A 24,162-nucleotide genomic window follows, 5' to 3' on the forward strand; every position below is an offset into this window, starting at 1 on the left:
TCCTTGAATGAGCATCAGTGTTGTTACACTCTGAAGGGTACAGGTTTTGTTCCATGCTGTGGAGAGTGAGCTTCATGCAGAGAATCTGCTGGATAATAGATTTGGTGGTACTCGCTGCATGTGGAAGTGTGACTTAAGATCTCTTGATATCTGGCTTGTTTATCAAAGCTGAATGTTGTGACAAGATAAAGACCTTCTCCCTACAATCACAAAAATTTGTAAAACCAAATAAACAGAAGGGGCAATGGTAGAGGCTAGTGTATTTAAAAATAACTTGAGTCCCAAAATTGGTTGTTTCCGTTTGGTCTAACTACCTTGCTAGGTATTATCTATAACCTGAGGAGAGAGACCACCGAAGGTGTCCTCACCTTTCATAACTCTTAAGCCCATCCCCAGAAACTTCATCACTTTGCTTTTACTTGTTTTCCAGTGACCCTGTCCTCCCAAGTAGGCATTTGGAGGTGCAAATGGCAGTCCTTCATTCCTTTCCTTTCCTCCTTTGCCCCACCATTCATTTTGAGTTCAGTCACTCATTCATTTTTAAACGGATGTAAAAATGAAAAATTTTCAGTCTGGTAATGCAGATGGACCTTTTTAAGGTACTCTGAAAGCTAGTGTTTGAGTCTACTTTTAAAGTGAAGTTATTAGCAGATATTATCATCCTTTTCATAAGAATCACTTGCTATATATTTTAATACATCTTTGCACAGTAGAAAACTAGTCTGAGAAATAAGTGCAGCGTGTGTTTAAGTATGTTTCTCCTGTGAATTCAGAAAATCAGAGAATCCAAAAGCTTTTCCACAAATGAAAAACACTCATTGATGTCTCCAGGTTCATGCATTAGCTGGAGCAGGTGGGATAGACAATCTCCTACTACTGGATCTGCAGAAGTTCAAGCCTTCCACACATGCTGTGGCAGCAGCTGGAGGAGGTGGAGTTAATATGGCTTCGCAGCAAAAATGGAAAGTTGGGGAGCAAGAATTTGAAGCGCTTATGCGGATGCTGGACAACCTGGTAAGAGCACATTGATGGTGTTGTCCATATAGTCTCTCTAAGCTTTTGTGTGTAGGATTAACTTCTGTAAAGTAAATTGTTATTTTCTGGTTTCTTTGTCAGTTTCAAAATGAGGATGGAGTAACTTCTATTGTATACAAAATCTCTTCTGCTTGGTTTAGTTTTTATTACGTTAATGTATCTGACAGTAGTATTCTGTCTCGATAAGAATTTATGTTTTGAACTTAAATTTTGTTCAACCCATCTCACAAACATATTTGCTCTTTTTAGTAGCTTAATAATAAAAATGTATTTTAATCACCAGCTAGTAAATTGACATAGCAGATTCCCTCTGTATTTTGTTATTAACTCTTAATATTAGGAAATAAGATGGTAATTTGTTTTTTGTTTGAAATATCCATTTTGCTGCACTATGAATTCTGGAACAGCGTTCATTACAAATAGAGTGAGGAATGGGGGAGTGTCATGAACTAGGATGTGCTGTTGCACAAGACAGATAAACATCCTCATGAATGCTATCTAGGTCATAACCTGAGCAGGGTGTCATTTGGTGGTCATGTGTTCATGAAGGTGGGAGGAAGATGAAGTGTGGGGGGAGTCCTGTTCAGTTCCTACTGTGCTGTGTTTTAGGTGGGTCTCTTGAATGTTAATAATGTGAATGAATGATGGATGAGATGACACCACTAATCCGCTCTCTAAAGAGCTCAGTGGACCTGTTTAATGCACATAGGGCAGTGCAAAACTTTGGTGACGTATTTGGATACCTTTTCCTGATTTTTTTTTTTAATTTTAATTTTTTTAAAACAATTTTTTTCTTTTTTTTCTTCCTCCATAGGGATACAGAACTGGCTATGCCTATAGGCAGCCATTAGTCAGGGAAAAACCCAGACATAAGAGCGACGTTGAGATCCCAGCCACTGTGACTGCCTTTTCCTTTGAAGATGATTCAGTCCCACTTTCCCCCCTGAAATTCCTGGCGCAGAGGCAACAGAGGGAAAAGACAAGATGGCTGAACTCTCCAAACACATACTTGAAAGTTAATGTGCCTGAGGAGTCTTGGAATGGAGAAACCAGTCCCAGGACTAAGATCACGGTAGGCAGATATTTCAGGCAGTCACTTAGTTTTTGCACCACTTGGAAGTAAATTATCAACAGAGGAAATCTTTAACAAGATTAGCAAATAAGTTTATCAAGCAAATAAAACCAGACTTTGGGGGAACTTAAGGGCATTAGTACTAAGAGTCCCCTCTGTTTGGGGAAGTGGGGTTTAGCTGTTTGGAAGAGTAACAGTTTATGATACAATTTGACAGTCATTTCCCATTTGTGACGAGCTCCTCTGATTCCTGAAGTAGAAAACAGTTTCTCTACCATATCTTTTTATGCTATCAATTATCCACCAAACATAGTAAGGTTTTAAATCACCCATGGGTTGTTCTCTTCTCTATACAAGGGAGACACAAGCTCTAATTCATCTCTAACTGCTCCTTTTCTGTTTGTGAACCTACTGAAAACAGACTTCAAACAGTCTGTTCATGCTACTGCTTTCAGTTATGATCAAGGGTTTTCTCCTTTGGCTCACCAAGATTCTTCCACTGTGTTTCCAGCCTGGAGAGAGGTGGCTCTCGTGGGACTGTGAAGCGTGTTATTTGCTATCAGGCTACTCCCAGTGGCACAGTACAATTATAAAAGCATCAGCTCCTCCTGCTGGCAGGCTAGCAAGTTTCTGAACTTAAGTTTGGGAGGAACACCTTCAGCAACTGATTTAAAACCCTGCTTACAAAGGAAAAAAACTATAGACAGAGGTGGAAATTGATCGCATGAACAAGGGCTCTGGTGCTGGTGGATCTATATGCGAGTTACAAGGAAGTGTGATCCTTTCTAAATATAACTTCAGTAGTACACAGTTTTTCAGGAATGTATTTTAGTGTTTACAAAAAGTAATCTTGATGATATGTGTTCGAGGCAACTTAAATTCTCTTGGGCAAACATACAAGCTTGTAAGGAGTTGTTTTGTAGGTGTCGTGGTATTGAGAATCAAGTCAGGAAGTTCTTTCTTTCTATCTCTTCTTGAACAATAAGACAACACTGTGAATTGTTCTTCCCCAGCATGCTGGTTTTTTTAACTTCTTTTTTTTTGTTTGTTCTTTAAGTGGATGAAAGCTGATGACTCCTCCAAGACTAGTGGAGGAACACCAATCAAAATTGAAGATCCAAACCAATTTGTTCCTCTAAACACAAACCCAAGTGAAGTGTTGGAAAAGAGAAATAAGGTAAAAGAAGTGTAATGAAGAAAACTGTAGCATTTCCAAATAATGGTCAAGTATGGTCAAATAATGATTCAACGCAGCAGTAAAATAACGTTTTCATGTGTTCTGATTTTACTAAGAAGTTTTTTACATTGCATGTGACTTTTGGCACTAAAAAGCATGTATTTAAATGAATGATATACATGAAGTCTGTGGATACATATACTATATATGTAAATATCAAATGCAATAGTTTGGTGAAGAATGAATATTAAGTCTGGAAATGGTAGTCACTGCTATTTTGTATTATATTTAGTGGATAATTAGGTGTCAACATGAACTGAATTGCTGTGCGTCATCTACAGCATGATTCAATCCCAGACTGTAGTCTCACTCTGTCCTGTATTAATTCTTCTAGCACTTAGCAAGCTGGAGTTTCTATGTTTCAGTCTGCTTCCTAATGGCAGTAGAAAAAAGAAAGTGGGAGGTTATTGTTGGACCCCTCTGTAAACATAGATATCTTGCTGCTTTTCCCTTCCAGCACATAAGATGCCGATTGTCAGACTGACCAAATACTCCACCCTAGGCATAACTATATTAACAGATATTCAGGACACTTTCCATTTGATTACATATTTTTTTCTTTCTTGGAAAGCACCATATCAGTATCCATGGGGACTGAACTGGAGTCAGAAGGAGCAACTCCCTTAGAACCGGAAAGGCACCTTCTAAGCATATAGAGATTAATAATACAAGTCCCAGACAATGATTTTTAAATTCATGCATGTCAGTGTCTCATTAGATAGTTTATTCCTATTTTTTGCTATAGATTTTTTTTTTGGTGTGATCTGTATTTGTATTTCTATCTGATCTGTCAATCTCTTAAGCACTAATGTGAAGCTAGGGCTGTTGGCTTGGGGAAAATAATGAGGTATTCACGGAAGGAAAAACTTCACCAACCTTTGTGTTTGCAGATTGATCTCTAATAGCTTGACATGAGTCACTTATTTTGGCGGGGTGGAGAGGACACGTTGAGACACATGCTATTCCTTAGAGCTTATTTCTAAATACTGGCTTGCATGAAATGCAGGAGCTGGGGCTAGGATGGATATTTGGGAGTGCCTAAAGGGTTAAACTACATACACAGTGTATTCAGAGCTGGAAGGAGAAATCTTAATTTTTTGGTGCAGCAGCATACAGCTTGATCCTCCAGCCATTCACTGCTGCCTGTGTTACTGGCTTTGCAAAGCTGATGGGCATAGGATTTGTTGAAGAGAAATATCTGTTTCTAACCCAGTTTCTTTTCTCTGTATAGATAAGGGAGCAAAATCGATATGACCTAAAGACAGCAGGACCGCAGTCTCAGCTGCTCGCTGGGATTGTTGTGGATAAAAAGCCGACTCCAGTGAGTAGGACATAATTAATTGATTTACATATATTTGGATTATTTGGCTGCCTGTCTTTCAAACATCAGTTTGAGCCATTTTCTTTCTAAATGCTTTGTTAGAACTGATTATTTTAATGCCAGGTTTTGGATGTGCAATAATTATTCATGTTTCATTTCAGAGGTTTAAAATGTTAGTTTCAAATGGAGATATGCATGGTAGGTTTGCCTGCTATTAATATTAATGTAGTAAGGCCCTTGTCTAAGATCATTTAAGCTAACGAGTGATGAACTTTGCAATGCATAGTGACAAAAATAGTCCTTTCATCACTCTGTGGAACTGCTGCTAAGGGAAATGACTGAAGCCCAGAAATAACTGCATTTAAAAGATGGGATGGGACCATGCAGAAGGCAGCTTTCATTAGAAACAGGCTTCTTATTGGGCAGGAGGGTTTCCAGTGTCTTACCCATCCACACCATCTTGTCTTGGGTAGAATATACTTCCTTCCAAACAGTACAGATATCCCTAATAAGATTATCTAACAAACTGTGCTGAATTGTAATTGGAATTCAGTTTTAAGAGTTTCCACCATCCATGGATTAGTGCACGTTTCCTCATTTTGGTTTCCAACAATCTTTTGAGATAACACTGAGTTTGCTTATTTATTTCAGGCAAAAAGGTTATTTGCCAAATGAGTTTTTTTGCAATACGAAAATGATTTTAATTTTGTCATTGTAAGATTCATCTCAGAAGAGCTCTTCCGGTTAGATTCCTAAACTGGAGCATGAGCACAGTTACATTCCTACAAAAAAATTTCTAGAACTTGAAGCATTTGCAGAAAATATGGGAAACCTTATTTTTGAATCCCTTCAAAGGGACTCAGAGTTGTTAAATAACTTTCACTTTTCTGAGGAGTATGTTAGTTTCTGTAGTGTAAGCTGTTGAGGCAGGTCTCTGCTGCTAAAGCTCTCCCACTTTATACAAAAAAACCCTCAAATAATGATTGTGCTGCTGCAAAGGGATGGTGATTTACAGCTCAGTGGTCAATGTTCATTACTATGTGAATGCCTATTAAATAGGGTAATTTTAGTCTGGATGCATGTGTGGTTTTCTTCTATATTCCCTGCCAGTCTGGTGTCACCAAACTTTGGTCAAAAAAAGGTACAGTAACCATGTACATCTTGCTTGCTTCTTTTAACTGTTAAATTTTGTGGTTTTCTCTTTTCCAGCCAATGCAATTTGAAGATGATGAGCATGCACCACCAGCACCACCCAACCCATTCAGCCATCTCACAGAAAAGGAACTGGAAGAGTACAAGAAAACAATTGAGCGCAAGCAGCAAGGGTTAGAAGGTCAGTGGTGTGTTTTCAAATGTTGGGGTTTACGTGTTAATAATGAATTCATTTCTAGTTTGAAAATATCTACTGTAAAAAAGTGTATCCGAGTTAATTAGCAGTATATCCTGTTGGCAACTACCTTGCTTTAGAACTAATCATTCCTTGAGATGGTAGAATTTTTTGTTAAATGTTTTTCTTTTTCACTTTGGTTAATGCTGTAATTAAAGTAAAGAAAGGTTTGCACAGAAATGAGGTTGGCAGAAACACACTTTAACATAATGACTTTTTTTTTTTGTCAGAATTGTAGAATAACTTAGGTTGAAAGAGCCTGTGAAGGTCGTTTTAGTCCAACCTCCTCCTCAAAGTTGATTTCAAAGTTGTATCAAGTTGCTCAGGTCTGGGTCCAGATGAGCATTGAATACCTGTAAGGGTAATGATTCCACAATCAGTCTGGTAACCTTCCACTTCATTGTGGATGTTTGCTAAGTAATCTAGATGATACATGAATAGTTAACTCTGAAAAGAGATCTTTGCCACTTTAGATTCTGAAATAGGTGGCCAGGTAGAAGAAAGCACTGTGATTCTGGGTTCTTCTGATACCTGTTCTGATATCAGAATTCACAGAAAAAGGCTACTGGATTCTCACTTGGAATCTGAGATATGCCATGATACTTTACATTTGGTACAACCGTGTCAATTGGTTCTCAATTTTCTGACCCTTGAATTCCAGTGGTTTTGAGCACACATTTGTAACTTATTATCCTCAGAAGTTTACTGAGATGATTGGTCTTGGCTTGTTTAATTTTTCTTTTATTCTCCCAATGTACAAGACCCATCTACTTTCACTTTCTACATCTTCTTCCGATACTACTGTTCCATAGGGAATTACTAACTCAGAGTTGTTGGGCATTTTTTAACAATAACACTTAGTATGCACTCTTCTTCACTACTGTTGTGTTATAAAACAACTTTGCTATATATCACATTCAGGGCATCACATAATAGCTTACCATAACAGCAAACTGTGTGACTTATGGCTAGATAAAACCATGGGGCATGCTACCCAGAATGCAACCCTGCTACCCTTTTTAATGCTTTCTATTAAGGAACTAATATATAATGATTGTTAGCAGATAAAACGTGTAAATCCATAATTCTATAGAGTTTAAACTGTGTCTTGTAACTTATTGAGGTTGTCAGCATGAGCACCACAATGCTAGCAGAGCTGTAAATCTTGTAGCACTAGCACTGACATTCTTGCTTGACTTTTACTTTTGCATGGCTACTAATTCAAATCTTGTCCTGCAGATGCTGAACAGGAATTATTCTCAGATGACGGTTCATCTGTGTCACAAATTCAGTCCCAAACTCAATCCCCGCAAAATGTCCCAGAAAAATTAGAAGGTATTCCATGCAATTTCTGTGTAATGCCAGTGGCTCTGATCACCTGAGTCATCCACCCCTCTGCTGCATTCTTTACACTTGCATGAAGTTGGCTGAGCCAAAAAGAGCCCTCTGTTACCAAGTCTGGGTGGGACTCTGTCCGAAAAACTACCCAATTTTTTCTGATGCATGATTCTCAAACAGAAAATAACATGGGACATACTGAAATTTAGATATTAATGAGGTGGAGGAAATAGATACTATATTTTGATTTTATTGAAAGCGTTAAGATTAGATTTTTCCCCTAAGGCTTTTCCAGCACAGTCTAAGAAGGCATTTGGAAAAGATGGTTCTCTAAAGACGTGTGTGAAACGGCTGCATTATCATAAATTAGTCTCTTGCAGTAAAATGTAATTCTGATTGTGCTTGAGACTGTATAGACTGTATGTGTACATACTGTATACAGCTTGAGCTGTGTATGTACCTGGCAGAGAGAAGGTTAGCTTTTTCAGTCCATTTTGCTTTGATGACATTTTCACAGTATTTATCTGTTTACAATGAGTAAGAGTGCAGATAAAGGGGGGAGAAAAACCACATCTAAGCCCTTCGGGTTTCATTCTTTGGATCACCATCCAGACTCACAGACTTTGTTTCCGTACTGGTTTTTTTACTTGATAGTGTGCATAAATAATTGCAAAATTCTTTGTTCTTTCAGAAAATCATGAAGATCTCTATACCCAGAGTGCTAACCTAATATCTGTGGAGTTGCCAGTTGTGGTGGTGAACGGCAAGGATGATGCCCATGACGTGGAGGAAGATCTCACCAAGAGGGTCAGTCAGTTAACCACTAGTACTGTGGAGAGCGTAGAGATTACAATTAAAAGCTCTGAAAAGATAGAAGAGGCCCTGTCCCCTGAAGGGTCACCTTCCAAATCCCCATCAAAGAAGAAGAAGAAATTCCGCACCCCATCTTTCCTGAAAAAGAGTAAAAAGAAGGAGAAAGTGGAAGCATAAGTGCAGCTCTGTTGTGAGGAGACATTGCACATTTTAAACCATTTAAGTTGACCGTTAACAACGTAGTGTTAGGGGTGTGCAGTAACTGGACTTTTAACCTAAACAAAAAGGAACTGGAAGAGGTTTTGCTTTAAAAACAACCAAACAAAACAAAACAAAAAAAAATAGAAAAAAAAAAACTTTTCATGTTAATTGAAAATTAATTCATCTCTCACTTAACTGTGTCCAAAATTGCTGTGAGGGTTGGAAACATTCATTAATTTCATGTAGAACTACACTGGCAGGTGCTCAGTTACCGTCATAGCAAGATTGAAAACTATCACAGTATGCAGCAGCGAGTTCTGCTTGGAGTATTTTGCAGACCTTAAAATTTTCAGTACAGTTAAAGTCTTTATTAAAGTTACTGTTGAGTGGTCATATGACTTTTTAAAACTGCTGTCTCATTTGGTAACCAGATCATACATTTTTGTATTGTGGTTTTGACCATATATTTTATGTTTCTGTACCCCTGTTGAGTGGGTGCATATTAACAGCACACCTTTAAATCTTTTTTAAGATTAGATCGTATAGAACTATTATACACTGGCACATAGTATTAGGGGGAAAAACTGTGTAAGAGAAAGTTTATTTGGAATTATACAAAATGTCTAAAGAATTCCATTCTTCAATAACTTTTTTGCCAAATATTTCATTTTAGTGAAATATAATTTTTGAAGACTTCTTTTTTATTCTATCAGTTGGGGGGGGGGGGAACCCTTATTTTTCAAGAAAGGGGATTTTATACACTTAACATTGATAATTTAGTTTAACTGGCAAAACAAAAAGAAGATTTTATATGTTCAAATGTTTGTATACCATTCAGTATAAAGGTATTATAAGCATGTGAACCAAGCATTTAATAGTAGAGTGTATTTAAGAATGCTTGGTCTAGAGTATACTTAAATATAAGTCAGGAATCCAGGGACTTAGAAATCAAATGATAAAAGCATATAAAATTGAACTGGATTCATGTTTAAAAATTACTTGTGGGTTGGTTTTTTTTCTCTCATGGTATTGCTAATGAATGAAGAAAAATAATCTCTTAACATAACCAAATGAAGGAAACAAAACTGTTAAAAGGGAAAGTGACATAGTAAGAAAATAGGAGGAGACAAAGAAAGTAAAAGTTCAGTGATTATTTTTTTTAAATATATGATATGGATTATGGGATATTTTTATTAAATCAGCAAAGTGACATTTCCATATTAGATGTTTTAAATAATTTGTATGGATTCATACAGAGTGCAACACTTTGGGTTTTTCTTCACTTTCATTTGAATTGTAAAAGGGTCTCATGAATCTGTGTTGTCCTTTGGATGAACCCAGAGCAAATCAGAGCCTAGTGCCATGGGTAAGGGTGGTACTGCCACTTACTCATTTTTACTGATGTTGTCATTTTAGTACTTTTACTGTATTGTAAATACAAACTAAACATAGAAATTAACATAGGGTTTTCTTCGCTGTGTCAAATTGTCTGTAAATCAGTCATCGCAATAGGAAGTACATTTTAAAGATCCATGTGATTCCCAAATTGCCAGTTGAAATATTATACAATATATAATTGTTAAATATGGCTGGAGAGTGGTTTGGCATGCAAAAATGTTGATTATAGCATGTTCGGGGGCTGGTTAGCTTTGACCGTGTAAGTGTGATAATGCAATGTTGGAATGGATCCTGGAAACAATTTTCTAGCTATCACTAAATACTGGAATCAGTGTTTTAAATCATAGTGGAAACTTTCAGTTGCTTACTTTGTTTTTTATGTTCTACATTATTTGTGTTGTATTACAACATATGTAGAAACAGTAACCTGTGAACTACGCTTTTCATAACTTTTTTAAAAATATATCTAAATGAATGCAATGTGCATAAATATTTTTTAAAATGCAACCGTGAACTATTTGCACCTTTTGCTAATGCCTCTATTTACTTGCTTTGGCATAAAGAATGAGCCAGCCAACTCTTGTGTCCTGTGGAAAATATATAAATGTTATCTGAAATTGCTCATAGATGTAATGCTAATTAATGTTAAATCACAAATAAACAGTATTTTAAATAGATTGATTTTGTAGAGCAGCCTTTTGTTTATACAGTGCTTTTACATGTAGAAAAGATGCCTTGATTATGCACATTGCTTCTCAAGGATTTGTCCTGAAGATGGCTTCTTGCTTGGACTTATTCTGAAAGCTATGCAAGAAAGTAGTCTGATCTGACTAGTGAACAGTTGTTTTCTCTGTCACAGATCCTGGAGATGAAAGAGGACAGGCCTGTGGTAAAATAAGTGGCATTGTCAGGCAGTTGTTTTGAGCCCCAGTTAAGTTTGTGCTGCAGGCTTTCCTCTCCCAGGGCACGCTTCCCCATCTTCTTGGTCTGTGTCTTCTGCTCTACAGCATGGGTTTACATCTGACAGCCTGACACACAGGACTTGGGTGGTTTAAGCGCTGTGTAAGTGCAGAGCAAGGAAATAGCTTGTGGAAATAACTTTTTTTTTTTTTTTTCATTTTATTAATGAAAACAAAGAGGGTTTTGTAGGGAAGGCTTCTAATGCAAAGTTATGTGAAGACATCTGCGTCGCACCCTTCCAGCATATGGTATATCTCAGAGTCTCTGAGGCTGCAGAAGTTGAAGTGTTATGTTTTTATAGCTATATCAGCTCTGTGAAATGTCTTTAAGGAGTTCAACAATGCTTATTTTCCTTGTCCTTCCACAAATCAGCCTTTTGTTTCTGTTTACAAGAAAGTCAAAATCCATCTCTCTGAGTGTGGTGACAGTTTCATGAACTCAGTTCCTGTGTGGGAGGGTAATTTTGGTTCAGCATTTTAAATAAATCTTAACCAAGATTCAAGTAATTTTCTTACTATCATTTGTCTCCAGGAGCATCTACAGTCTGCTTAGTGCTGCACTAACATGAAAGTAGACACTATATCAACATGAGGAGCTTCCACTGCAAGGCTAAGTGCATCTGTAGTTCTCTTCTTTGAACTCTCTTTATTCCCAAGAGTTATGAACCACAACAGACTTCATTTTCACTTAGATCTTACTCTTCCACAGTGTTACAAGAAGGATCTGAGACTCTGCAAGCCAAAGCATGGAAATAAAGTAGATGTTCGTAACAGGCATAACATACATTAAGGCTTAAATCTTGGGGAGTGGGAGCCCTTGGAAAGACAAGCTTCAAAACGGATCATTGACACGATAGGGAATGATTACTGCCATTGGGATGTTTAACCCAAGAGCAATGCAGAGAAGCAGCAGTGGATGCTATGAGGAATTACATGCAAGCTACCACCCAGGAACTTTGTAGAGGAAAACAAAGGATTTATAAAGTTGCTTGTCTTTCTACCCCACTTTTGTGGGGTATGGCCATGCTAAAATCTGTACTGTGATCTGGGTGATCACCTGCCCACTTCTTTTACAGACTCTCACCTGTTCTGGAGGAGTGTTACATAGCAAACAAGATTTTGCTTAATTTTCAAAAATTCCAGAACGAGATATACTTTAGATCAGGCTTCAGATGCTGCAGGCAGACAGGGTTATGTCATGGAGAAGGCTGTAACAGGCCATTTTGACCAATATTTTCCTGCCTTGCCAGTGGAGTTACTGTACACTGTTGAGCACGTACCATAAATTGCTAGTTTCTCTGGTGCTCAGTACTTGAGGATTTTCTGTTTTCTGGATGCCTGCTTTGCAAAACTTGAGTTTTCACTGTTTCAGCCTGTGGAAACTTCTGAAATATGATGTACTGCTAAGTAGCCAAGGACAGGGAGAAGGGGCCACTGTGTCCCAGACTGAGCACATGGGTCCGATGGAAACTTCTGACGTGAGCGCTGATGTTCCTCCTCTCCTTTCCTGCAAGCTGGCAGGGAAATGCATCCCCTCACCCCTGGGGTTGCTGCATGGGCTGGTGTTTGTTCTTTCAGGGATCCAGTATGTTAAATGAGGTGGAGGACTCTGAAAAAGCACTAATTAGAAACTGCCTGGCGCTGTGCGTGCAGGCAGCCCCTCTGTGGGCATTGCCTTGTGCACGGCTCAAACAGCGCGAGCAGCCCGGCGGGGAAGGCCATGAGGCTGTTCTGTGGAGATGGGCGCTTCTGGCGTTTTAGCTGTCTCTAAGCCTGTATAAACTCCTGTTTTTAGAGACTCACAGATTGGCCAAAGGTGCAGGGTCTTAAAGGAATAGTAGAAATCCCATCCCTAATCTAAAGGATGCTCAGCTCTTTGCCACAATTTTTAATCTCAATTGCAAAACCAGCAGCAATTGAGGTTTCTAAGAGAGAAGACTACAAGAATGTAATGTGGAGAAACTCGTATTTTTCTACAGCCTTGTTCTTTGGAAGCGCTTGATTACATTAGCTTTACCTTTTATGCATGCCAGCAGTACATGCAAACGTACCCAAGCAGTTTTCACGTGGACCAGCACACACACAGCATGGATAGTTTCAGTCAAGTCTCATCAACTTGTAAGCAAACAAAACAAAGCCTAATGATGAGAACTGGTGGGCAAAGCTGGTCACAGCTTATGCCCCCACCTCTGGTATTACCCAAGTAGATATTTAATCCTTTAAACACACTACTACCTCAACAGTGGTGGGAGCTACACAGGGCAGTTGTTCTGAGCCAGGGAGTTAGAGAAAATATTTCCTTACAGTCCCTTTACAACTGGTTGCACCGTTCTTCTTTCTGCAAGGAGCAAAGTAAATTCAACAGTTCACGCTCTGAAATTGTGGTTGAGAGTCCCGAGCCAAACACAGCCTTTGAAAGGTGAAAATTCAAGCGGCCTTTAGATGGCGTCAGACTTTCACGTTTGCTGTTCCCTGCAGTCGGAAAGCCATTAACAAAGAGCTTTCAAAGAAAGTATTTTGGTGGAGATTTTGTGGGCTTTATTCCAGTTCCAGCGCAGCGAGATGAAAGCGGACATCTGGCTGTCGGACTCACTTTCTTTACTGATGCATTTCAAAATCCAGCAATGGAGCGGGCTTTGTCCGAGAGGCAAGACTCCTCTGTTCCCCTGATCCTCTTGCGCTTTCACAACTAGCTATGAATTTTTATTTTTTTTTCGCTTGTGAACTCACTCCACGGAGCAGAAGAATATCCATATGTTCTATCTTTTCTCTCTAGCAACCTTACCCACAGGCCTGAGGGCTCTCAGCATTTCTGGGTGGTTGGGGCAGAAGTGATGGGCGTCCCCGGGGAGGTTGTTGCAGGGGGCACAGGCCTGAGAAGCAGCAGAGCTTCAGATGTCTTGTGGTCAGGGCAGAAACTTGCTGATCTTCCCCCTCGGGTGAGCTGTGGGTATGTGAATGAAGAACCAGAAGTAATGGCAGCTGTGTCTCTAGGAAGGTCTACAGTGAAGGAAGATATTTAATAGTATTAGAAAAAACTGCTGCTTTGGAAGTTCGACCATGTTAGTTTGGAGGGTTATGCTAAATTTTCATAACTTTAAAAGGGAATGGTGTGCTTTGCCCCTGCCAACCTCTTTGTGGGCCCTTGCTCTTCAGCAGATAAATTCTGCCAAAGGTACACTTGGGCATCTTGGTCTTGGTCTCATCTCAGAACTGCACGTTGTTGGAGGCCGAGGGCAAGGTCTCGTAAAGCACCACTGCATACCTGCCCTCTTCTCGAGCTTTGCTCCAAGTTTCATCTTTTCAGCCTTGTGGGAAATGGGATACTGGGCAAGTTGGACCCTCATTCTGATTTGTTACAGTTGTTTTTCTGTGTTAGTCAAACTTGGGAAGGGAGGGACTGACTTAGTGCTTTGTGCTGTTAACTTATGCATGGAAAATGGGGTGTGGGGGGTGTGGAGAGAGAGAGTGTGGTCAAAAGGACAGATGCCCTAAGTTGTTCAAGAGCAAGAAAAAGCTTGTTTGATTTTTTTTAAAGTGGAACTTTTAAAGGCAGAATTTCCTTTTTAGTCTGTCTTGCCTGACTTTTCTAATTTCTCCTTCCTATCGATGCCCAACATTTGTACTAGATCAAATTTGGGGATAGAAAGCCAAAGGTTCAAGTTCACGTGAGACAGATGCAGACGTTTTCCTCACTAGGATCTGATGCTTAGGTGTGACATTAGTGCATCCATGTTAAGCAGGTCCTCAGCTTATCCTTGAAATCGAGCTGGGCCGTGCCACAGACCTAGTGCCATGGCCGAACAGGGAGAACACAGGGCAGAGTCCCGGGTCACATTCCACACAGGGTCAGACCACACACCGGGGCCAGTGCCCGGCGTGGCTGTCACAGCCTGCGGACACGCGTGGCAGCGCTGCTGCGCGCTCGCCAGCACCACGGAGGTGGAGGCGCCGTTTGCCCCCGCGCGGGGCTCTCCTCCTCCCCGTCCTGCCCGAGCTCTGACCTGTGTAGGGGAGCGCTTGCAGGGGGTCCAGCCCAGGTGGGCAGAGGCCGTGCTTCTCTTGCCACTGCATCTGTTTGGCCACCCCCGAGGGTGGCTGAGCCCCACCTGGGCCCAGAGGGGCCTTGGCAGCCGCTGCTGAGCTCTGTCTGAAGCCAGCGTGGCTCCTCACCACACATGTCCCTTTGCTGCCAGCAGCTCCCGGCTATTGTTTTATTTCAAAGTTAGTTACGTTAAGTCAAAAGGAGGAGAATAAAATTTGGCAGCCAGCAAATGTGGGGCTGAGGTTCACTGCCCAACCTGCCAGCTGTGCCGGGCTGCCCAGGCTCCAGGAGACGCGTGTCAGCTCTGACGCATCCCCACGGGTCAGAGCGACGGAAACGGGCCAAACCCGGCTGCCCGGGCCGGCGGGGCCCTCCCACCCCCGATGCCGTGGGGCTGCTCTCTGCTGTGCGATTTTAGTTTTTTTTTTTTTTCCTTCTGTCTTCTCCGACTGAAAAAGTTAAGTGAAAAACTCTTTGTCCTGTATAGCTGAGTGAGAACGGCACAACGGAAAAGGGGGGAAAAAATCAATTGGGGGCTGAATTGGCTGCTGACATGTACACAAAAGCTTCCCACCACAGTTGCAGGGGGCTGGCAGCGTGGTGGTTCCCCCGCAAGTGTCTCTTCAGACTGACTCTGCTTCATTTTTTCCAGCCTGCCAGAGCCAGGCTATTTGCACCATAGAGCCAAGAGCTGGGCTGAGCTTCGCTGGGTGGTGAAGCTCTTCCACATCTGTCCATGCTTTAGGAGCTCCAAGCTACTCTTAGTTTGAATTTCACCACAGAAATGGCCATGGCGTGTGCTGAGTGATTTTTCACCAAACTCCTGGGGGAGCTTCTGTTTTGTTTTGAGGGCTTTGGGACTGGGGAAGGTGGCTGTGTTGGCTTTGGCTGCAGGTGGGGATGAGCACCCGGCCTGGAGATATTTGCTGTAACTGGTGCACGGCTGCCATTGCTGTGCGGGAAGGGGACATCCCCTCCCAGCTTTGTGTCATTCTCACCCCATGTTTGGAGGGAGTGTTTCATGTCAGTCCCAGACGGGACGCCGAAGGGATGTGAGCATGGGTAGTGACTGATTTAAGAAGTTTCATCCCAGCTGTGCCAGAGCTGCCCAGCTCCTCACCTCCCCCAGCCAGAGGAGTCAGGGATCACTGAAGGCCCTTCCCAGGGCTCCCCATCTCTCCAGGGTGAGATCCACTATCTACCAGTGCCGAAGAATCCTGCACCTTTCTGTCTCACCTACTTCAGTGTCATAATTTCCAGGTGCCCTTTGTTTTGCATTTGCAGTGGTAGCTTGGAACAACTGCATGTCTCTAGACACTGTGTAGCTTTTGCAAATTTTTAATTTGCAAATATTATTTATGAAAACAAAACTTGTGCTCCAGGTTATCAAGATGGTGAGTAATTAAATTCTGTGAGGAATAACTGAATTGCTCTGGGGTGGCAGCACTGTCCTGAGCACAGCTCTGAGCGGGAGCCCTCTGCTCCCCGGCAGACACCGCTGGCTGGTGCTGGTTTTGACCTTCAGCACGTCAGCTGCTGGCTGCTTTCTGGCCTCGCCAGGCACAGCACGCATCCCTCTCCTCCCAAAGGTACAGAAAGTTCAAATATCGCCTAAAATGAGGTGCCTGAGTTAACAGCCTGTTTTTTCTCAAAGGACTGAGCCCGTTTGCCAATGCCAGGGAGAGCTGCAGAAGAGCATATTGCTTGTTCAGCCCTCGGCTTGATGGATCAAGAGCCAAATAACCACTGAGCTGCAAGGGGGAAAGCAGCCCCCAAAACCCAGCAGCCTGGCAACCAATTGTTGTGCTTGAGGACCTCACAGGGATCGAGTTTCCCGGTGAACATCCTGGCAGCTGAGCCCTTCCCCTCTCCTCTGTGCACTCACAGGGATGGGAGGTTGCTGCAGATGGCTGATTTTCCGTATCCAAGGTGTTGAGAGCAGCTAATTGACTTTTGATGAACATGCCTTTGTATTGAGGGTCTCCGAGTGTTAATGGCAGTGCAGCAACCTGCCCTAGCATGTCTGACGAGCTGGCGCTCACTGCAGGGGCACTAAGGCTTGAGGCCACTTCCGAGTCCCCACAGCGATGGCCACGTGCTGCGGTAAAGCAGCTGGCGGGACACCACCTCATTCCTCTTCTCTCTGTCATAACAGCTGAATAACAGAGGTTCTGCAAACAGTCAAAACTTCATTAAATTTGTATAATCTCAGCCCCAAGCTGTGCCTGCCTGTGAAAGTAGCTTGCTTTTAAAATACTTTCTGTAAAGAAATCTAGCTCTAACCCGAGGGGGCAGGATGGACGTTCCTTGCCGCTGTGCCACTACCTGTGTGTCGGAGGCTGCCACCACGCCCCACCGTGTGCTGAGGTGCTGTCTGCCTGCAGGCTTCTCGGGCATGAAACCCCGCTCCCTCTGACATGAGTCCAAACATCAAACTTGAGTAAAGAGAAATTGCAGCCAGTGCCTTGAGAAAACTGGAAAATAAATGCATTTAATATACGTGCAGTTGCACATGCATCATCCCTACAAGCAATTGCATGATATCTCCTTGTCAGCAAAACCAGGCACAAGGACTAATTCTTGCTTTTCCCACACTAAAAATGTCTAGCCTGAAGCCCAGATGGGTCATGAAATGGAGAATGTTTACCTTGCCGCACCTTGTGTGCCACCAGCCAGCTGTTTGGGATGGAGAAGGGGAGGCAGCAGTGGCAGGTTAAGCCTCTCTCAGCACGGCTTGCTTGTCTGAAGGTGTCTCTGGAGTCTGCGATACAAGCAACCTGTGCAGAGGGATGTGTGGGCCAAGCAGAAGCCCGGCAGAGTGGGGAGGACAAGCACAGCCCAGACTTTATCAGCTGGGTGTTGTGGTGGTGCAGACATATACCCAGGCAGGTGCTGTGCCAGGGCCTCGGAGATGCTCCAGCGAACCACAGCCTTGTCACTTCCCAAGTTACATCTTTGCTAGGTGCCAAAAATGACCCACAGAAGGTGGCGTGCATACACTGCAGCAATTTATATGCACTGCTTTGCCCTTGGATACCAGACCCTTCTAGCCCCAATTCTTCTTTGGATGGATGGACAAAACGGAGAAGTTGGCTGTCAGAGTCACTCAGCAGAAGGGGAACGTGGAGCAATAACTCCCTTCCCCAAATATCAACTACCCATTTCTTATTCCAGTGACTTTAAACATTCTTCCCTCCCTAGCAGGCAATTGCAAAGTGTTTTCAGTACTTGCTCTTTCCATCTGGCTAGACAACTCTCACAAACACCAATACCTATAATTGCATATATTATGTATATTTGTATATACGTATTACACATGCTAATTATATCTACAGAGGCATTAAATCATTTACCTGCTTCAGTTTTATTTTAAAATTGGTAAGAGTCAACATTCAACCAGCATTAGGAATACACTGTATAAATAATTAGAGTTTATTTAGATTTATTCAACAGTGTTTACATCCAATAAGGAACTGCATCCATTTAAGCATTGATCTCCTGGCTGGCATGTCACCTAAATGCCATCATTCACATTCAGCTGGAGCAGCTGGTCCTTCCTGGATTTGTTTAATGGGGCCAACTTCACAGATGACCTGGAAGAGGCACGTCAGGCAGACTCAGCTCTGCCATGGTCTGGGTAACATCAGACTATTTAGTTATTGGAGTGATTTTTCTTATAACCAGATGTTTTCAGCTGATTTGGCTTGATTTCTGCCTTGCCAGTTGCTTTATGGTACTAGAGATGCCCCGAGTGCCTTCGCAGGGCAAGGATGAAGGCACTGGGTCAGTGTTACTTGGACCGTCCTGCCAGCACGCTCATGCCTGCTGGGCTGGCGGGGGGACGTCTCAGCACCAGACGCTGCCTGGGGGCTGCTGACCCTTTTACAAACATTTCAAGAAGTAACAGCATCCTGTCCCTTCATTGAAAATGAGCTTTGCATTTAAAATGAGCTCGCAAACAGGGCGGGCAGGGGGAAATATTCTTGGTGATCTACTTACACTGGGCATGTTAGGCTTGTAAGCAACATACACGTGCGAAAGCCTTCGCTTTTCCATTCAGCTTCTTCCTCCAGTTTAACCCATGTGGGTGCTGGCATGAACACCGTGACGTGCACACCACCGGGTGCTGCACAGGGTAGCAAGAGGCTTCCAATCTGTCTGGAGAGATCAGCATGTTTTACACAGGGGACCAGCACCTTCATGTCCCTGAAAATAATCTTGTCCAAGCCTTTGACCCATGGAGGGTTTGTGCAAGCAGGTCAAAGGCTCCCCTGGAGTGACTGGGCTCCCAGACAGCACCTCCAGCACCCCTGAACCCCACATCAGCACAGCACAGCTCACTGAGCCTCGTCCTGCACCACCAGTTCCTTTCTGGGGTGGGTTTCGGCAAGCCACCCACATTGCATTAACCCCCTGCGAGATCAGAATCACAGAATCACAGCATCATTCGGGTTGGAAAGGACCCTTGGGATCACTGAGTCCAACCATCAGCCCCGCTTTACAAAGTTTTCCACTGCACCATATCCCCCGGCATCTCATCTAAACAGGATTCAGGCTTTAATCCCAGTGCACCCGGGGTGCTGCCCCCCGGAGCAGGGGAGTGCTGCTGCCCCGAAATACAGACCCTGCTCTCATTTAGATATAATCAAGGCTGTCAATACTGCTGATTTACTGGACACTCAGAAAAACCATTTACTTGGAGAAATCGATACTACAAGAAAGAACCAAAGTGACATCTGGGTGAATGGAAACACGGTGCCGCGTTCCCTCCATGTCTGTATAAATGCCGTCCGCACCGCGTGCAAAGCGGCACCTGCCTCCACAGAGCCCTGGACACCGAGCAGAGGGTGTTAGACAAACGTGTGATACATAGGCAACAGGAAGGTGCACCAAGCCTGCGGGGGACACAGGCTCGCACAGTCTCGTCTCCGTGGGTCAATAAATTATGTGGCTCTTTGCAGCAGCAAGAACATGAAATGCCATTATGTTTTAACACAAACTTGTGATCTTGAGCATCTTTAGTGCTTTGATTTTTGATCCTCATGAAGTGAGGGGATGCTGTGAGAGGCAGGGCTGAGCCCTCCTCCCGCTCTGCTGGGCAGGGAACTGATGCTGCTCACCAGGAGCCTCTCCATGCCCAAGTAGGTGCTTGAAGGAGAGGCTGCAAATTATCCTTGTGTGATGATCCCAGCTCTGGCAGTTTTCAAGTGAGGAAAAGTCGTCCTTACTGTAATTAAATGACTTTGAACAGAAGTCTGAGATCTGCAATAATGTTGTCAAGGATGACTGAGCCTCATACAACTAGCAGTTGCCACCTGGGCATCACGCTGACCAGCCAGCGTGCGTGGTGCAGCCCTGGACACCCCGGGCTGCGTGAGGCAGCTGCTGGAGCGTAAGAGCAGGAGCTCTTGACTGATACAGACTCTGAAGCCAAAGCTTGGCTGCTGCCGAAGGAGCGCTGGGCATGCTGCCCTCCTGTCTGAGCTGCTCTGGGGCATGGGCAGGTGGAGGCAGCCAGAACTAACCCCTTTTTAGCCATGTTTTAAAAGGGCAAACTCTTCAGATCCATGGGTCAGCAACAAGCTTTTCCCCACCAGACAAACCACAAAGGCCACTCTGCTGCCCTAATGCCCAAGTTTCTATAAATGGCTTAATATCTGTAAAATTCAGACTGAGTGATGCATATTCCCATAAGGAGAAAGAAGGTCTGGCATGCAGGGAGCATTCCGCCGTATCAGCCTGTGCCCAGCATATGGATTAAATAGCTTTTGCCGCGTGAAGCCAGCCCGGCTCTTCAAGGAACACAAGTGCATGTGCATATGTGCCGTTTTTGTCAGCTGCCTCTAATTTGATAAATGTGATTACGAATTGATTTTAGGATTAGACGTTGTAACTCCCCTGGTCCTAAAGGAATGGCAGCATCTCTTATCTCCCGTGTTAACCGAGGTGCTGCCTGGCTGTGGCCGGGGCTGGGATGGCCTCTCCCATGCTCCATCTCCAGCAGCCAGGAAGGATGCTCCTCCCCGCCGGCCGGCTGCCTCCTCAGAGAGCCCCTGGGGTACAGCAATGCCCAGTGCTGTGCTAGTGGGGTGGCAGTGATAATGTCAAGTTCCTGATGGCTCTTTTCGTCCCATTGCTCTTCTGTTGGCACAGTGTCTATTTTCTGTCTCTGTGAGTTACCTTGCTGGTCTCGTTAATTCTGCATGCAATTCAAATTCATCCAGCTGCAGTTGTCAGAGAGAGCATTTAACATGAATAGGAAAATGGGGAGGAGTGGGGGTGGGTGTTTATGGGGGTGGGTGTATACATGTATATGTGGATACCTGTATGTGTGCACTGAAGTTTCTGAAGTTCTCAGCAAAAACATCTTTGTCATTTCCATTTTCGTTTCATCTTTTCCAGGACTACAGTCTTCCTCAGCCATCTCTGCTGGGGAAAAAATATTTGTGCAAATATCGTTTTCAAAAAAAAATGAACGTTTTTAAAGCTAGAAGAATCTGTAGAAGACTTTCCCTGCTACATAGATTTAATTTTCATATGTGTGTAAAATTGCCCTGGGCAGCAGGGAGCTGCGGTCACAAACTCTCTGTGCCTTGCTTGTGCCTCATTCTGCAGGGATATTACCTGTGCACTCAGCTTCACCCACATGGCCTTAAACCCCTGGTTAACTAATTTGCTGGGTTCTAGCCATGCCTTTCTCATCCCTAAAGCCAAGGCAGTGAAGCACTTGAAGCCTTGACCAGGTCCAAGACCCGGTCCCACCAGCCGGTGTCCCCAGGGGGCCGGGGCAGGGGGCCCAAGTTTGGCACCTGCTTTGGCTCCTTTCCGAGGGCTGAGCAGCAGCGAGGGGCACGGGGAGGGTCAACCCCAGCTTACGTAGTCAGGGAGGGTGCTTTTCCAAAATTATTTTGATTAAAAAAGATATCGATGTTCGTTCTGACTAGGGAGGAAGGGTTAAGACAGGACTGAGACAATCATCAAAGACATTCACTGGCATTGATGGGTCGCTCTTAAATTTACCATCTACCACGGCTTAAACTTTGCACAGGAGAGCACACTGCGATCCGGGCTGGCTGGCCACATCTCCTGGGCTTGTTTTAAAATGTCGCAGAGGATGCGCGGAGAGGTGAAGGGCCCCTTGGCCAGGAGAGTAACGAACAAGAGTTGCTCTGGCAGTGCTGCCAAACCTCTGCCTGCTCCTGCCTCCACTCCCACAACACCAGAGTGCAACTTGCCACTGACCATGGCCCACCCGTACGCTCCCTGGATACAAGAGAACAATCGTTAGAAATGAGGATGTGCAGTAAATTACAAACAGCTCCTGGACACCCGGTGAGCAGGAGCGAGGTTTGTTGTCACATCACTTGCTCTGAAATGTGCTCAGGGCTGCTGCAGCTCGGGAATGGGGACCTACCCCCAAACCTGCCCAACAATGGGTGCTCCCTTCCACCCCAGGAGGAAACATGCACCGTGGGTGCCATGTGGCTCTTTACCGTTACCAACACAGAGCTTTCGATGCAGTGGAGCTTTGGAGGAAGCATCCCGTGCCGGCCTGCCTAGGGTACAGCTCAGGACAGGCAGCGGAGACAGATCCTGGAGACGCCCCGGATCCCGCGGACTGAGCGCTCGGCCAGGGCTCCCCAGCAACCCTGTCCCGCCATGCTGGTGGCAGACAGACCCAGACTCCTTTTCCATTTCTGGGTGGGATAAAAACCACCCACCCTATTGTTTGTGGCTGTCCTCTAGAAGTTTATAAATAAATCCTGTTTCCCTGCTGCCTTTGTGCTTTTCCATTTTGACGCACCCTTGATTTCCTCCTGTTCCAGAGACATTCAAACAAACAGCCCCTTTCTTCTGTTGTTGTTTGTTTGCTTCCTCCCAGCTTGTGTCTGAACAGGCGTCGGTGGCAGCCCATGTGCCCGGGCGCACCCCGGGTGCTGGGTACTGGGTGCCGGGCACCAGGTGCCAGGATGCCGGGCGCCAGGACAGAGTTATCTGACAGTTTCTCATGAATTACCCCACGTTGTAGGTGTGGACGTTAATGTGCAACTTGGTGACAGTAGCCAGTTTCATCGTGTGTGTGTGGTGTGTTAGCGATGGGAAGAGGATGCTGAGCAGGCCAGGGATGGGATGCGGGAGCCTGATGTCGTCCCAAACAAGTCTTCCCTCTGCAGGGTGAGGCAGAGCAATCGGGCTCCTGCAGACCCACGCACAAAGAGGGTGACCCACGGGAGTCACTGCTGCACAGGCAGAATCACACACCCACCGTCCTGAAAACCAGGTGATTCCCCAATTAATTTTAATGGCAATACTTCATTTCTGAGCATTTTAAAGCTCACTGCATGCTGGAAATTCACAGTCCTTTGAAAATTACTCTAAGAGTGTCATTTGTGTAAATATTTAAGGAACATTAAAATCCACCCATGATCTGTGTAACTGCCCTTCTCTCTGTATCAATATTGGGGATTGCCTGTTTCTATCTTTTTGTTTTTTATAATACATGGCTGTATTATACATGGTCATAAACACAGGTCTGTGCCCTGGGCCAGTACAAGGAAGGGCACATTTTGTTTTTTCAGCACTCACATTGCAAGGGCAGGCTAATTTTTAACTCCTTCCTTCTCATTTATTTATGGCATCTGGGTGAAATCTCTCTCCCCCGTCTGGAGCCTGGGGTGTGAGGGGAGCCAGGGAGGGCAGAGATGCTCTGAGCATCACTGTGCTGCAGAGCCAGGGTAAGAAGTTGCAGCTGTGGGATGAAGCTTTCCCTTTTTTGTTCCTTTTACATCAGCTTCTGCTGAAGTCCAGGTCCCAAGGGCCCACACTGGTGTTACAGCAGCCCTTCTGCCTCCAAGAACAGGAGACCTGTTCAGTTTTTAATCTCCATCTGGCTGATTCCCAAGCAACAGTGATGTTGCCCTCTTCCATATATGTGCTCACACCACTAAGGTTAAAAAATAGGAGAGAGAAATCTTAAAATATCTTTACACCCGAAAAAGAAAGCCCCAAAAAAGGGATGCACTGAGCTGTAACAACACGTGGCCAGCCCTCGAGCTGGCATGTGGTAACCCAGCCCTGGTGACGTTGGGGGCACTTACGGCTTCACCCAGTCTCACTGCAGCACAAGTGGGTGTCTCCTGTTATTTGACATTTTCCTTCCTCCTCCTGAAGGCCGAGACGTCTGTCGCTTTGTATCCCGCCCATGTCTGGAGCCACCAGCTCCAAGGAGGAGCAGAATCAGATGGCGAAGTTTCGCCGCTCCACTGCCTTTGTGTGCAAACCCAGTTTATCTGTATTGTTTGACCAGCGCCAGCAAATTACACCCTGCCTAATGTGTCGTTAGGGAGAGGCAATTA

The 24,162-nt window shown here is 44.0% G+C and overlaps 1 protein-coding gene across 9 annotated transcripts in view; it reads left to right on the forward strand.

The window, feature by feature from the left end:
- The window catches only part of ADD3 (adducin 3), a 103,826-nt gene extending 93,347 nt beyond the window's left edge, over nucleotides 1-10,479 (forward strand). For 8 of the 9 annotated variants that reach the window (XM_074907692.1, XM_074907699.1, XM_074907691.1 and 5 more), the window contains 7 exons: nucleotides 832-1,014; nucleotides 1,850-2,107; nucleotides 3,165-3,284; nucleotides 4,576-4,665; nucleotides 5,875-5,998; nucleotides 7,292-7,387; nucleotides 8,082-10,479. In XM_074907692.1, the coding sequence (XP_074763793.1) occupies nucleotides 832-1,014; nucleotides 1,850-2,107; nucleotides 3,165-3,284; nucleotides 4,576-4,665; nucleotides 5,875-5,998; nucleotides 7,292-7,387; nucleotides 8,082-8,380 (1,170 nt within the window). In that variant the 3' untranslated portion in view covers nucleotides 8,381-10,479. The remainder of the gene's footprint in view (nucleotides 1-831; nucleotides 1,015-1,849; nucleotides 2,108-3,164; nucleotides 3,285-4,575; nucleotides 4,666-5,874; nucleotides 5,999-7,291; nucleotides 7,388-8,081) is intronic. The other variant, XM_074907700.1, reaches the window with a different exon arrangement.
- The last annotated feature ends 13,683 nt before the right edge of the window (nucleotides 10,480-24,162 follow it).

The sequence above is a fragment of the Athene noctua genome, chromosome 5 (genome assembly GCF_965140245.1).
Source record: "Athene noctua chromosome 5, bAthNoc1.hap1.1, whole genome shotgun sequence".
Lineage (NCBI taxonomy): Eukaryota > Metazoa > Chordata > Aves > Strigiformes > Strigidae > Athene > Athene noctua.